The sequence below is a fragment of the Mizuhopecten yessoensis genome, unplaced genomic scaffold (genome assembly GCF_002113885.1).
Source record: "Mizuhopecten yessoensis strain PY_sf001 unplaced genomic scaffold, ASM211388v2 scaffold8123, whole genome shotgun sequence".
Lineage (NCBI taxonomy): Eukaryota > Metazoa > Mollusca > Bivalvia > Pectinida > Pectinidae > Mizuhopecten > Mizuhopecten yessoensis.
In genome coordinates this window covers 3,711,386-3,725,085 of record NW_018407390.1, presented here as the reverse complement: position 1 = coordinate 3,725,085, position 13,700 = coordinate 3,711,386, and the positions used below count along the sequence as shown (strand labels likewise).

Below are 13,700 nucleotides of genomic sequence, written 5' to 3'. Positions count from 1 at the left end.
CACCCAGACGAGGGATACCAGTATAATATAGCAAAATGTCGACAGTGCGATGCGTTTACTCACAAACACCTGTAACCTAAACAGGGAGGTTCTGGGTTTCGTTAGGAATGTTGTATAGACACCTCTCCCCTTTACGCTGTATTCTACATTGAATTTATTCGTTTTCCCTTTTAGTACCACTATTGATTCCTAAATAAACACATGGCGACACTTTGTCAGTGTTTTGCCTTAGTTTTATGGCGACACTTTGTCAGTGTTTTGCCTTAGCTTTATCGCGACATTTTGTCAGTCTTTTGCCTTAGTTTTATGGCGGCACTTTGTCAGTTTTTTATGGTTACACTTTGTCAGGTTTTTGCTTTAGTTTTATGGCGACACTTTGTCAGTGTTTTGCCTTAGTTTTATGGTGACACTTTGTCAGTGTTTTGCCTTAGTTTTATGGCGACACTTTGTTAGTGTTTTGCCTTAGTTTTGTGGTGGTATTTTGTCAATGTTTTGCCTTAGTTTTATGTCGACACTTTGTCAGTGTTTTGCCTTAGTTTTATGGTGACACTTTGTCAGTGTTTTGCCTTAGCTTTATGGCGACATTTTGTCAGTCTTTTGCCTTAGTTTTATGGCGGCATTTGTCAGTTTTTTATGGTTACACTTTGCTTTGGTATTCCCTGGCTGTTGTCCATAGTTATTATATCTATTTGTGGCCATAGAGTCCATGGATATTTGTCTAGAATGAATAGAAAGCAAATCACCAGTCTATCTGAGTATGTTAAATTTGGATCATACAAGGAAATGTAATACGTGGATGACATTTATCACACGCAGCTATATAAATTCCTGCCCCTGCCGTTAAGTGCGTCATATATTGATACCACAAGGTTACACCTGCTGACTGTCGTGTCGGTGATATAAGAGTAGGGGCTTGGCTTGACCACACTGATAGTGTATCCTCTAGTCTATCTGTTAACGACAGAATCGCACCTGCCGAGATAGGAAATACAAGCTGCTTGAAATAATTAAAGTACACAAAACATTTTAGCTATATTATTTATTTTCATAAATATGCTATTGCTGAGCAAATGATTTTACAAATATACTTTATAAATAATAATATAAAATATTAGTCACATTATGAAAGAATGTACAACAATTCATAAAAATTACTTTGCTTTCACGATGAAAAAAATGACGGTAGGTCTCAAAGAGAAAAATGAATTCAAAATGATGGGTTGGCAATCGTTAAATAACTGATTTAATGCATAAGTTATTTAAGGCCATATCTTTTCATATATCGACAAGCGATGTTGAGCAATAAGAAAAAAAGACGGGTTTCGCTCTTTTCCGAGTCCAGCGTTCTAGAATATATAAAATTTCTTTTCAAATTAAAACTTGAAAATTAAATGTTATATAATATAAATTTTCTAAGATTTTGAAAACAGAAATTATATATTTACTGTTTTATAGCTTTTTAATATGAATACCCAATACATGTACCTTGACAATTCTACCGGTGAACGATACAGAAATATAACCAATGGCACCAAATGAAGCACCACACGTCAACACAATATAACCATTGTTAAGAATGAGAATTTGGTAATGGAATTCCATTCTCAACCAAGTGGAATAGGTACCCCCCCAACATGTACATAGCATGTATAAATATCGAGACGAAAGGAGTTAAACAAAGGCACGTTACGAAATATGTGTAAGTATATTTTGATTTAAATACGATTAATTGAAATCTAAAGGTGACTTTCTAAGTATTGTGGACGGAAGTTTATTGAAGCCTATGCTTTGTACATAAATTAAACGTATCACAGAAAGTGCTTGGAATGACATATGTTTGTGAAAATCACAGACAAAACATACTTTAACTATAAATACAAATCACAGACGTAATGATGTCCAAAAAAAATAAGTATACAATGAAATAAAATTCGGAGCAGAATCACAGAAGTTGTATCACATTATAGTCATGTGCGTATAATTATACAATATATAACGTTAGCCATATGTAATGCTGTAGTATATCAAATAGCTAAGATATTAAAAGTAATTGATTTATTACCGATGTACACTTTGATGTTAGGTGATAGAGTTATTATCATACATTATTTATTCTCTTCAATAACAATGATCGAGCTTAGAGGCAAAGCAGGTCAACTTCACCATGAATAATTACATCGCACGATATCACAACGGAATGGCTAATGTATGAAATCGGCATATCTAAAATTCTGTATTCATATATATATTTATATACTTTTAATAAAATGCGATTAAATGATACACATATATGGAATTCCTGCTATCCACAGGTCAATACTGTAGAATGGACGGATGACGGTTAGCACACAAATCAATACTGTTTCTGGTGGATCTCGACTGATTCCTGAGAACTATGGCGGGGGTCACGTGCTGGAATTAGACATCCATTTCAAGGATCTTGGTGTACCTGTAATATCAAAGAGTTCCAGATGAGTAATACTATAAAAAAAATTACTCAAGTATCGTAATGTACAATATCAGTAGCTACACTAGTCACTACACTAGTCACTTATATGTTTCATACCAGAATTACACAATTATCAATGTGCTTTATTTCAGAATTTATAAGTCAATATCAGCAATTATAACAAGTTATAAACATTATTTATTTTTGCCATAAGAAAGTGAAACAAATAAAATATAATAAGCCAAAAAACATCAATTGCCAAAGCACACCTATTATTCTGTCATCCAATCACCCTTACATTGTAATTTAGGGATTCGTTACATATGAAACGACTGTTTTATGGTAAACAATACACCGAATATCAAAATAGATCTTTAAACAGGTGCCAACGTTCTATCTACTAATAAAAAGATGGCCGTATTGTCGCAATGTAGATAAAATGCTACGACAGAATACTTACCTATATGTACTACAATATTACGACTAAAGACATCAACTAATCGACTATCTTTGGTGCTTTTAACCACTACCTGAATTCTACACAGACTATCCGCTTATACGAAAAATATGTGCTATTCGCATAAATAAAAATAAATGAAAACAATGCCTATTCTAAAGTGAACCGTCATCAGTTATGTGCCTCACAAAAAATATCTGATGTCTATTTTTTCTAATAAAATATAAAGATTTTTGAAAATCTATACCAGTGTACTCTTATCTTTTGTTAAGTCTTCCTTTCGGTGTGGACGCTTGAATGATAAAACTGGTCGAAACCTATAAGGAAAGTCTAGCAATAAGCAGCAATTGAAAGCAATCGATAAACAATGATTATTTTCGTTTAATTCCGCATTTCAGGCGAAAACAATTAGTTTGAAAATATCCAGAAATCAACAGTTCTACTAAACTGCATTATAAGCTTATGTTAACACAACTTTGGTTTGCTTCCACAGCTCCGGCGTTAACAAGGAAATCCTTGGATCAAACTACCACTAACCATAACCTTACTATGTATCCACGGAACACAACATTGTATTGCTTAATCAAATCCGTTAACAATCCTTTAGATAAGAGTATTTGACACACACCCAAGCTTCTGTTTCCCTGTTAACCTATACGACTTTATAAGAATATTCAGTTAACATTTTTACATCGAAAACTAAGCTGCACTTTACCCCTTTTAATTCAAAGAAGCAATTTTTTTTTGCACAGATTAAACAAAGAACATTTGACAAATAAAAGTTAGTGATCAGCAAACACCATTAAGTGTTTTAGTAAAACAACCACCCAACAACACACAAACCAAAGGATTACAAAACACCCATCCAATAACACAATAATAAGGAGTTTGTAGGCTTGCCTGTTGTTCAAAAGAACGGAATAATGGGCTTTAAACGCAGGATCTTTAAACAGGAATGCGTTGCTCAAATAAATCATGATTTGTTACTAGGTTGAAAAAGGGTGAAGGAGAAGTGTACAAATAACATCTCTGTGAAAACTGAGACCGGTCCAATTTTATTGTGTGGTATTCATTTATAAACAATAGCTAATCGATGCAAGACTCTTCTTTAAATCTCCTTCATCCCTTTTTCCCCATAAATTAACATAATAGCGTGGACAACGAAGTCACAGAGTGAAATTCAAGTCAAGGAGAGTGAAGTGGCCTAAATTCTTCCCAAAACGTCCAGGTGAATAAATTTGACAATAAAAAAAAGTCCATGCCATGATTAAATATTTTGTGTTTAGTTACATGCCTCCAACGTAACCGCCAGTCATAAATATATGACGTCATCCAGATATGCCATGACGTCACGTGTCATTTAGTTTGAACAAGCAAACGTCTAGAAGATGAATAATGCTGTTATTCTACTTCCGTTGTTATTATAAACGTTGGATATAGCAGTCGATGAGTTCGTTGTTCATATAACACATTGACAAATGATGTGGATACGAATATAAATGAATTTAATATAAATAAATGGTATCAGAATGGATGATATACACGTGGACTACGTGATAAATGATAGGGAATGTTAGTGACAATGAACCAAGTGGCAAGTGATAATGGAAGTTGATTGATATAGGAAATACTCTGACAAACGTTCACGAACAAAGAATAGGAAATAAATTTGTTTGCATATAAGATAAATATTCTTTGCTACTTTTTATCATAATTATATTCATAATGTCATCACAATAAATATGTTCGTAATTTCTAAGCATCTAAAAAACAGACAAAAGCAGTAACCATCCCTGAATGAAGCAATTATTGTTTAGGGTTTTTGTGTCTTTGCAACAGCTACAACTACGAAATCCGGTTGAATGCTTCGCATATCTTCTCTGACCCCTTAGAAAATGTCATAAGATAAGTTCCTGTGTGCAACCGGGGACAATACGAGTTGACTAGTCATTAATACCTGTGATCTCAGAGTAATGCCTTGATTAATTATTAAAGAAAATCGCACGACGGCAAAGCAGTAACATTGACAGGCTTTAGTATTAGATAAGCTCCATGATCATCTTTAAAGCAAAAGTACCTGTCTATCAGCATTGTGGCTGGTAATTATTTTGATGTTTGGAACTAATAGCCAACCACAAGCCTTAATTTTTTCCATGACACATTGCAAATGTGCGTAGAAGATATACGACATTGAGAGATTAACTCTTGGGTTTCGAAGAACCAATAGTAAAAGCGAAACGAAGACGGTGTCAACAGATGTGGAAACCACCCGTCAGCTATTTTCAAGAGACATCTCACAGAAGTGTCATAACATGGACACGGTAACATAACATTGAAAAGGTAACATCGTTCTAACAACGGACAAAACGGGGATATAGGAACTACAGGAAAGAGTGAGAAGGTATGATACAAAGGATCTAAAAAGGATCTTGGAGCCCACCATTGTAAGATCTTCAATAGTTAAATGGATGTTTCGTTCTTATGTTTTTCGCTTATATCTGTTGGGTTGATTATCATGCCAACAGTAAAAACAAAACTTGATAGGTATGCCATGTTTTCTTCTAATAATGCTCAAATTTAAGTAGGAAGAACTTTTTTATGCAATCTGAGAAATATATATACTCTTTATCACCGACTACCTACATAAGAAAATATTTGAGAGAAATACTCCATTACTTTCTGAAAAATAGCGATAACAAACTTAAAGCGTCAAATTCCAAGAAAGACACATGAAAGCATCTTTTATTGAGATCAGTTCAAAATAGAACACCCACAACTAAGAACAGCTAAGATATATATATAAAATAGGAGAAAGGTCGGTCAAATACGTCTTGATAAGTAGTATCAAGTATTATTTATGGACGGACAAAGGGTTAAGGATGGAAGGATAATTGAATTGCTAACGTCTTATGATTGTGGGTTATAAAGTTTAAGCTTCGTAATAAGGAATGTTTAGTACTAGAACTACGCGACTGTTACCATGACAAAGGGAAATAACTTCATTTTATGATACAAATTTAGATAAAATGAAAAAAAAGAGTTTATCAATTATATTTCAAAACGATATTGAATTATATTTTTCAAATATTTTTAATTCTCCTCCAAGGTTACCATACCAGCAAAATATTTCCTTGCAATGCACGTTTTATATTTATAAATGTCATTGTCTTAATGGTGATCTTATTATCACTTGAGATGAACTAGTTTATTGATCTTTTTAATAAAATGACACCTTAAAACAGTGTTGCTATTTGAAATACAGCAGATTTGTTAAATTTGAAATACAAAATTTAGAAACACGACATGTTGTGAATGACAGGTGAAAATGAAATAATGGAGAAAAAGATGTGAGGTGTATTGTGATAACACAGAAATATACAGGAAAGCACTTGGAATTGATAGTGCGGATACAGAACTAGACACTAAGGTGCTATTTACAAAGATGAACAGAGACGATCTCATAGATTGCTGTATCCAACATCAGTAATAATAAATGGGTTATATTTGTAAAACTATATACACTAAAAACAGAGACTTACAAATGATGATTCCCCAATTTAATGCAAACCCATAAGTTATTGCCCCAGTTTTTTGCCCCGTTCTAATGTAAGCGATTTGGCTGGAGTCTTGGAGGCAGTGGAACTTGGAGGGCCGGTCTTCAGGAGGTCGGCTATGATCTTACTTGTTAATTTCGGTGGGTTGACCGACAGAAGCGATTTAGGGTGTGTGGAACGTCTGAAAATGGAGAGAAGAAAATCATAAATAAAAAAGAATAGCAGAAACAGAAATAAAGTAAAACTACAGATAAGAGACACGATGACTTCACAGCCTTTTTTTTATACAAAATCCATAGCAACAGTTTACCTAATTTAGAACCCTCATTCTCCAAACAAATCTTTCTCAGCAATAAGTGGTTGAATTCTGTTTAAAGGGACAAACTCGTTCAAATCACAATCTCATATTGATATAGTTGTTTTGCCTAGAAAAAATATTTTCATTCCTTTGATGTTGTTTCTATACCGACACTTATCTACCGGTATTACACGATTGAGCTGGGAGACCAACAATACCGTGTCAAAAATGTGTAACGTACAAAGTACATAATACAATAAGAAAATGCAATTGTTCAGCATGGCTTGAGCAAAGTTGGTTTTCATTTCCAACATCCTTTCAAAACAATTAAATATAATTCTTAACTTCGAATCGGATAAAGGGTAGAGAAATTAACAACATAAGCAAATCTCATCATCGTTATTAAAAACAATTCCAACAGACATGTTGATTCTTCAATGTAAAATTCACAAGGACAGGCAATTACAATGTGATTGAGAATTGAATGCAAATCTCTAAGTTTTGAAATAAATATTTCACAACACAACGCAACAAAACACAAAATAACGGTAAACAATATTATTTCATTAGGAAAACTCATCTTTGATTAAGCACCATATTTGTTCAAGCACCCATGCACTGATTGCATTAAAAATTAAAATCATACCAGATATTCAATTCATGCAGCTTTTTGCCATACTTCTGATTTTATATACAATAAAGCAACGGTTAAAATGTTACAATTTGCTGTTGCTCCTATCTAGATATATCATGCTGGAATTTGCAATAGGCATGAAGCACTGTATATTTTACAAAAAAACACTTGTTTTCACAGCATTTCCTGAAACGGAGAAAGTATGGTACTGAATGAAGAACCACGCCACACTAATAACTCTTTCAAGAATTCATTCAGCAAATCAATCAAGTTCCGCTATTGTCTGTAGAGAGTAAGAGAGATTCGGAATTGTTTGTTCAACACAGGACAGAAAGGCGAAGGTTCATTTCCAGCGTAAATCCATTCCCCATATGCTACACAGAAGCAAAGGAAGTACACAAGTATATACTTCCTAAGGAGATATATATGTATACAAGACTTTCTACAGATTCAATAAGAAATAAAATAAAGCATGGAGAAAGTTTGTATTACAATCAGCACTCGGCCAATTTGTTAGCCTACATAGCAGAAACGCACTAAAGTAATAGAAGACAATGGTCTTCACACGGTAATACAAAATTAATAGGATTAGCACAATTGTTAGTATTACTTTCGCTGAAATAGATTCAGAATGCTACAAGAAGTCTTCAACAGAAAGTTGTCCTATTAAATACCAGATCAGAGTTGATATAGCGTCAAGTGTACACATTGTATATGTCTCAATATTTGGTTAATTGTTGTGAGTACTACGTGATGTCCAACTAGTCCGAATTGGGATTTCGTCCTGAACCAAGGTTTCTTAAGCTTTTTATAAATTGCGATACTAATTGTCAGTGGAATGTTGTCAAATGGGAAAGTACTACGGTAACCAATATAACAATAGGTCACAGCAAAATCCTGAACACTTTATTTCTACGTAGTATTTAAATAATATGTACATGTATGTCATTTGAACATTTTAATGTTTCATAATTCTCATCACAAAGTTTATCATCAAACCGACTCCCGAGTCTTGGCGATGTACTACGGAGAGATCAACGACACCACAGAGAATCAACCAAATCAATGTGTGACAGTCACCATGCAGACTAGAATTAGTGATTACCAATCGTAAGCGGCTAAGCCATAACATCTAACATATCAGGTTTTAATTTGACAATCGCAACACACAAAACTTTCAAAATATTATTTTCAAAAAACAAAATCAAGATTATCTTCTCCTTTCTAACGCATGTAAAGCTCTTAGATATGAATAGTTTTGTCCGACACCCCTTAAAACGAAATACCAGCAAATGGTCTAACGGATCTAAAATATTTAATATACAAGTACATGAAGAAAGGCAAAACAGAAGGGGATGATGCCGCTATAAGTGCTATATTCACAAGAATATATATATATATTTATATGTATATTGCTGTTGGATATTTAGCTATAAAAGTAAAGTTAAGGAGGACTGTTAAGGATCGTCGTTAAGCGTTAGTCAGAAGGAGTAATAAGTCGTTAAACTATCATTACATATTGATTGGGTATTATAATCTCTGAGTGGCAGTTTTGGAAAAAAAATAATGTGTTCCTATACTATGGTGGGTAACTTTTTGTGATATAATTTTGGATCTGCATATACATAGTTAACTGTGCTTCTACACATTTTTAAGTTGAACAAAAATAATGCATACCTAATACACGCTATGTAAATATTTACTTTTTACTTAATTGATACCTAAACTAACTATAAATTTAACATAAATTTTACTACAAATCAACGTGATCCGCATTAAGCCCTGCAAAAACCTACAGGCTATATACATGGTTCGGTTAATGTTCTAATGTTTCTAGACAAGAAGTAGGAAGCGGGGATGTTGGCGATTCAACTGCATCTTTCCTACCGAGTCCAAATTACATTCTCTCTATTCTATATTCATATTAGTGTATGCTAATAATGTCCAGCTATCGTTATACGAAACATATTATTTTGGATTTTCTTCTTCCTATAATCCTTCAAACTTGATCGAATTGTAAAACGGATACTTATTAGTTTCGTTAAATGTATGATGCCAATTATATTTTAAAAATCAACGACGTTATGGATAGAAAGTTATACCATCTTCCGATTTAGTTAAGTTTAAACAGTACATCTATGTAATAATCAAATAACCTTATTAAAACACATGATTTCAGAGGGATGGAAAAACAAGCTTAGCGCTTTTAGTTTTTCCCTTTCTTTCAATAGAATGTAATTTCTGCTGCAACATTAAGAACCCGGTCAGCTAGTTCTCACACAAAATAAAATAATTACGTTCTATGATTAACACTAAACACTGGCAAAATACGTTTCAATTGATATAGAAAATGAAGCACTAGAATACACTTCACTTAAATTTCAGTAAGGCTGCTAGCATATATTTTAAAGAAAATTAGCTCTACCTGATGAAAAGATGGGTTGGGTAGTATTTGTATAATTTACCAGTACGTCTATAGTTTATTTATAGCTAATTGTTTTCACTTACAAACCGACAGTTTCAATACTAGTTGCAACATATATGGCTGTTTTTACCAATATTCTAAGGCGTAAAGCAGGTAATTTGAAAATTACTTCATGTGTCTACTAGCTTAATTATATCTACTAGCTTAATAAACGTATCAAACGGAAATATTAATTTAATTACGTTTATGAAAAAGTGATTTGACCGTGTAGAAACACAGTAACTTGAGGCTGGGAAGGAGAAAGAAAGGAGAAGTTCTTGATTGTTATATATGATAGTAGGAGCGTGAGATACCTACATCTTACCTCCCGGGCGTGCTTGCCCAGAAGCTCCACGCTGTCTGCGCAGTGTCACAAGGAATAACAAATGTGATCTATAGCAACTGTAGAGGAACGAACACAGACCACAGTTAGCGGGTTAACTCAATAGGGTAGTAGGTCTTGTTGGCAAAATAATCGGGAACAAAATAATCCACGCGTGTATAATAGTCAAACCATGCACCCTAAATGAAGATTTTTTTTTATAAATAATTATAAAATATTACATTTTTATTTAATACTTTATATTATCGCGATAAAATGGGGGTTTACATACGGTGACAACACCTTAAACAATGAAAAATTTATAGGATAAAAATTATACTACAAATATGAACAAATTATTGAGACAGTTTTCGCAGACATACAATACATTAATATATATTTGTTTATAGAAATGTGCAGTTAATTTGGTAATAATACAACTTTACCAGTATCCTTCCTATGTTGTAGTTAGAATGTTAGATCTACACTGAAGTGAATACGTATAAATGTTATTAAATGGATTACAAATACAGCCAAACGTCATTATTTTAAAGAACATTGCACAAACAATACAGAAAATTTCCGGGCCGTAATAACGAGGTTTTACTGTATTGTTTACGGTAAGTGACCTTAAAATTATAAATTCCTTGGATTTTTGGATTTGGATTATATTTTTTCATCAATACCTAACCCAAATATAATTTTTACTGTATACATTTGGAGCAGTTGCCGTACATAATATTGGGTGCATGGTTTATTGCTTCCGGACTTGGAGATGTTTATTAGTTCATTAATGGAGAGGATGCAATGTTACAGAAAGGTTTATGCTGTTGAATAGCATATGTTTGTATAGGATGCAAGACTGGCTATCAGACCAAACCATGTTTGCAAAAGAAAATTTTATTAAAGCATCTTAATGAATATTTTTGCAAAGACGAAAAAGTCAACAGTACAGTGATTTGCCTACAACTTACCTTGATTTTGAAGATGTTTATTTGTGAAAATATTCGCATACAAAATATTTGATAAAAAAATATCTTATTTGCATAAATTTCAAATGCAAAACTATAACAATTAAATCTATACAGGGCTAAAATATGAGCACAAATTGAAATAAAAACACTACACTAGATAAAATCAAACTCTAGCAGGAGGTTCACAATTGTCACACCATGCTATATATACTAAAGGTACATGTACAAAAAATATGGCAACGTAAAACGTCACAGAATGTAGCACATCTATTTTTTCTAGACAAATTCTGAATCTAAAACTAAATAAAACTTTTCTTACAATAAAATGCCTACATTTCACACAGGCATGAATATATAAGGAAACAAATTTAGAAACGCCAGAAATTTAAGAATCACTGCGGACACACTAAGACTGTGGCATAGTAGTTTGTTACGAGCCGTGTACTACGTGTCAGAAGCCGAGTCAGGGATGGATTCACGATTGGAAAGGAAATGGTAACGGGTACCACTGTATATATATATTACAAGTAAGGGTGATGTGATGACAAGACGTGTGCGGTGTAAATATACAAATATACACACATATAATTCAACACTTCTTATTGACACTTCGAACAAACCACACACATAATCAGCACACTTACTTTTTAATGAGGGCGTTAATATCGTCCTGTTCCTGTGTATCGAGATCATCTTCGTCGATAGGTAGGTCTCCATCCGGTAGGAAATCGTCCACATCACCCTCACTCTGTCGGTCACTCCTTTTTTTGATTTTCTTGCGACTTTGACCTTGATCTTTGTGTTCACTTTGATCAAGGTCAGTAGAAAAACTGACAGAACTACTCGGAGATAAAGGTTCGTCCCCCTTTGGGGCATCGACCGCGAACGTGGGAAGTGTTGGGGAGGTTGCAAAACCAATGCCAGGTGTACTGGCCACATCCTTTGTGGTATGGGAAGAGGAACTCACCTCATCAGAGGATTTGGGAGCAGCCGGTCCAAAGCTACGGCCCCTCGTTACAAGTCCCATTTTACTGCTCGGTGATAATGACAAGGGTTTGATTTTTCGCTCTGGGAATGGGCTCTCGCTGTGGCTGCGGTACTTGGATATCAGAGACTGGAGGCGGTCTCCTCCCTTGTCCCCTGGCCCCGTACTAGAAGTTCTTTGTGGTTCTACATAGAAAATATTGAAACACTCTCAGTTGTAGAATAAACTTGAGTTATCATTTTCTATATAAAAACTCATTGTTTGGATAGATAACAGGCACATGATGTTTACAAGGATTTGACGTTCGATGATATAAGAAGAGGTCATATTTTTTAATACAGGTTTTGTTTCTCTATCCACTTGTGTATATGCTTGATATTGATATAACAGTCAGACCACCATGTCGTTATTTGGTAAATATTACAAGTCAGCACAGATAAAAAAAAAAGTGTTCATATAGTTGCTTCTATGCTTTTTTGCTCAGAACAGGAAAATTATATTGTGATATATTTTGTTCGCAGCATTATGTGTAGAATACTGTATATCGATAATCATTAGGTATGCAATGCTTTTAATGACAGCATTTTATTCACAATGGCTTTTAAATTGACTTAAACATGAACGGATTTTCTTTTCACAGGTTACTTAATCAATTTACATAGACGACGTTGATCGCATGTTAAAGTTCTAAAATGATAAAAGCTTGTTGGCAGATCCAAAAACTTCGAAAAGAATAGACTTACGAAACAGCATCCATTATTAACTGTATTTCATATTTTTTTTCTTCTACAGTTCACCTTATTATTATAAAATTATGTATATTTAATTATGACATTGTGTATCAAATGCCCCGCCAATTCTAGCTTTCGTAATTTCTGAAGTTTAGATTACAAATGACCATACCTTTTCTACTATTAAAGTGACTTAAACAAGCACGTATTTTTGTTGTTTTAAAGAAAGATGTATCAACTGAAAGATATAACCGGGTTGTATAACAAAGAAATTCTACAGTGATCGCTGCACCCTGGGTAAGTACACTCGTCCATCATTGGGTCTCGTTTTGAGAGAAGTGAAAGACTGAATTACCTACAATTTCTGTAGGAAACATTAATAGAGATCCAACTTATTGCATGAATCGTTAGAACACAAATATACAAGATTTTGAAGTCAATTTTATACAATTTTCAAAATTAGAGGATTTCCTAGTGGTGTGATAAGTCTCGCACACAACATACGGTAGAGTTATTATACAAAATATATCAGTGTAGTACAATTTATGTTTTGAGCAAACAAGTCTAGAAAAAAAAGATTTTATTATAAGGTTTCTCACTTTTTGTTCAAAAGGTAAACAAGTCATAATTCTAATTGCAAATGCCAAAAAATAGCAAGTGAAATAAATAGTCTACTGTATACTGGAAAAATTTAATAACTTGTTCTTTCAACAGTTAAGTTGATCATTTGTCCTATAAAGAATGCTCTATCTAGAAACAGTGGAGCCTCATTTTTCTGGACTTGCTGATTTTTTTAAAACTAGTCATGGAATTTCTTTTTAAGACATTTTTA

General features: G+C 33.5%; 1 protein-coding gene across 26 annotated transcripts in view; it reads right to left on the bottom strand.

The window, feature by feature from the left end:
* Positions 1-1,047: 1,047 nt before the first annotated feature.
* Positions 1,048-13,700, bottom strand: part of LOC110455044 (myosin-9-like) — a 101,544-nt gene continuing 88,891 nt past the window's right edge. For 19 of the 26 annotated variants that reach the window (XM_021504940.1, XM_021504953.1, XM_021504946.1 and 16 more), the window contains 4 exons: positions 11,797-12,322; positions 10,175-10,258; positions 6,446-6,641; positions 1,048-2,449 (listed from right to left, as the gene is read on the bottom strand). In XM_021504940.1, coding sequence (XP_021360615.1) covers positions 6,482-6,641; positions 10,175-10,258; positions 11,797-12,322 — 770 coding nt within the window. In that variant the 3' untranslated portion in view covers positions 1,048-2,449; positions 6,446-6,481. Of the gene's footprint in view, positions 2,450-3,153; positions 3,224-6,445; positions 6,642-10,174; positions 10,259-11,796; positions 12,323-13,700 lie in introns of those variants that run through there. The other 7 variants (XM_021504950.1, XM_021504952.1, XM_021504948.1 and 4 more) reach the window with 7 other exon arrangements.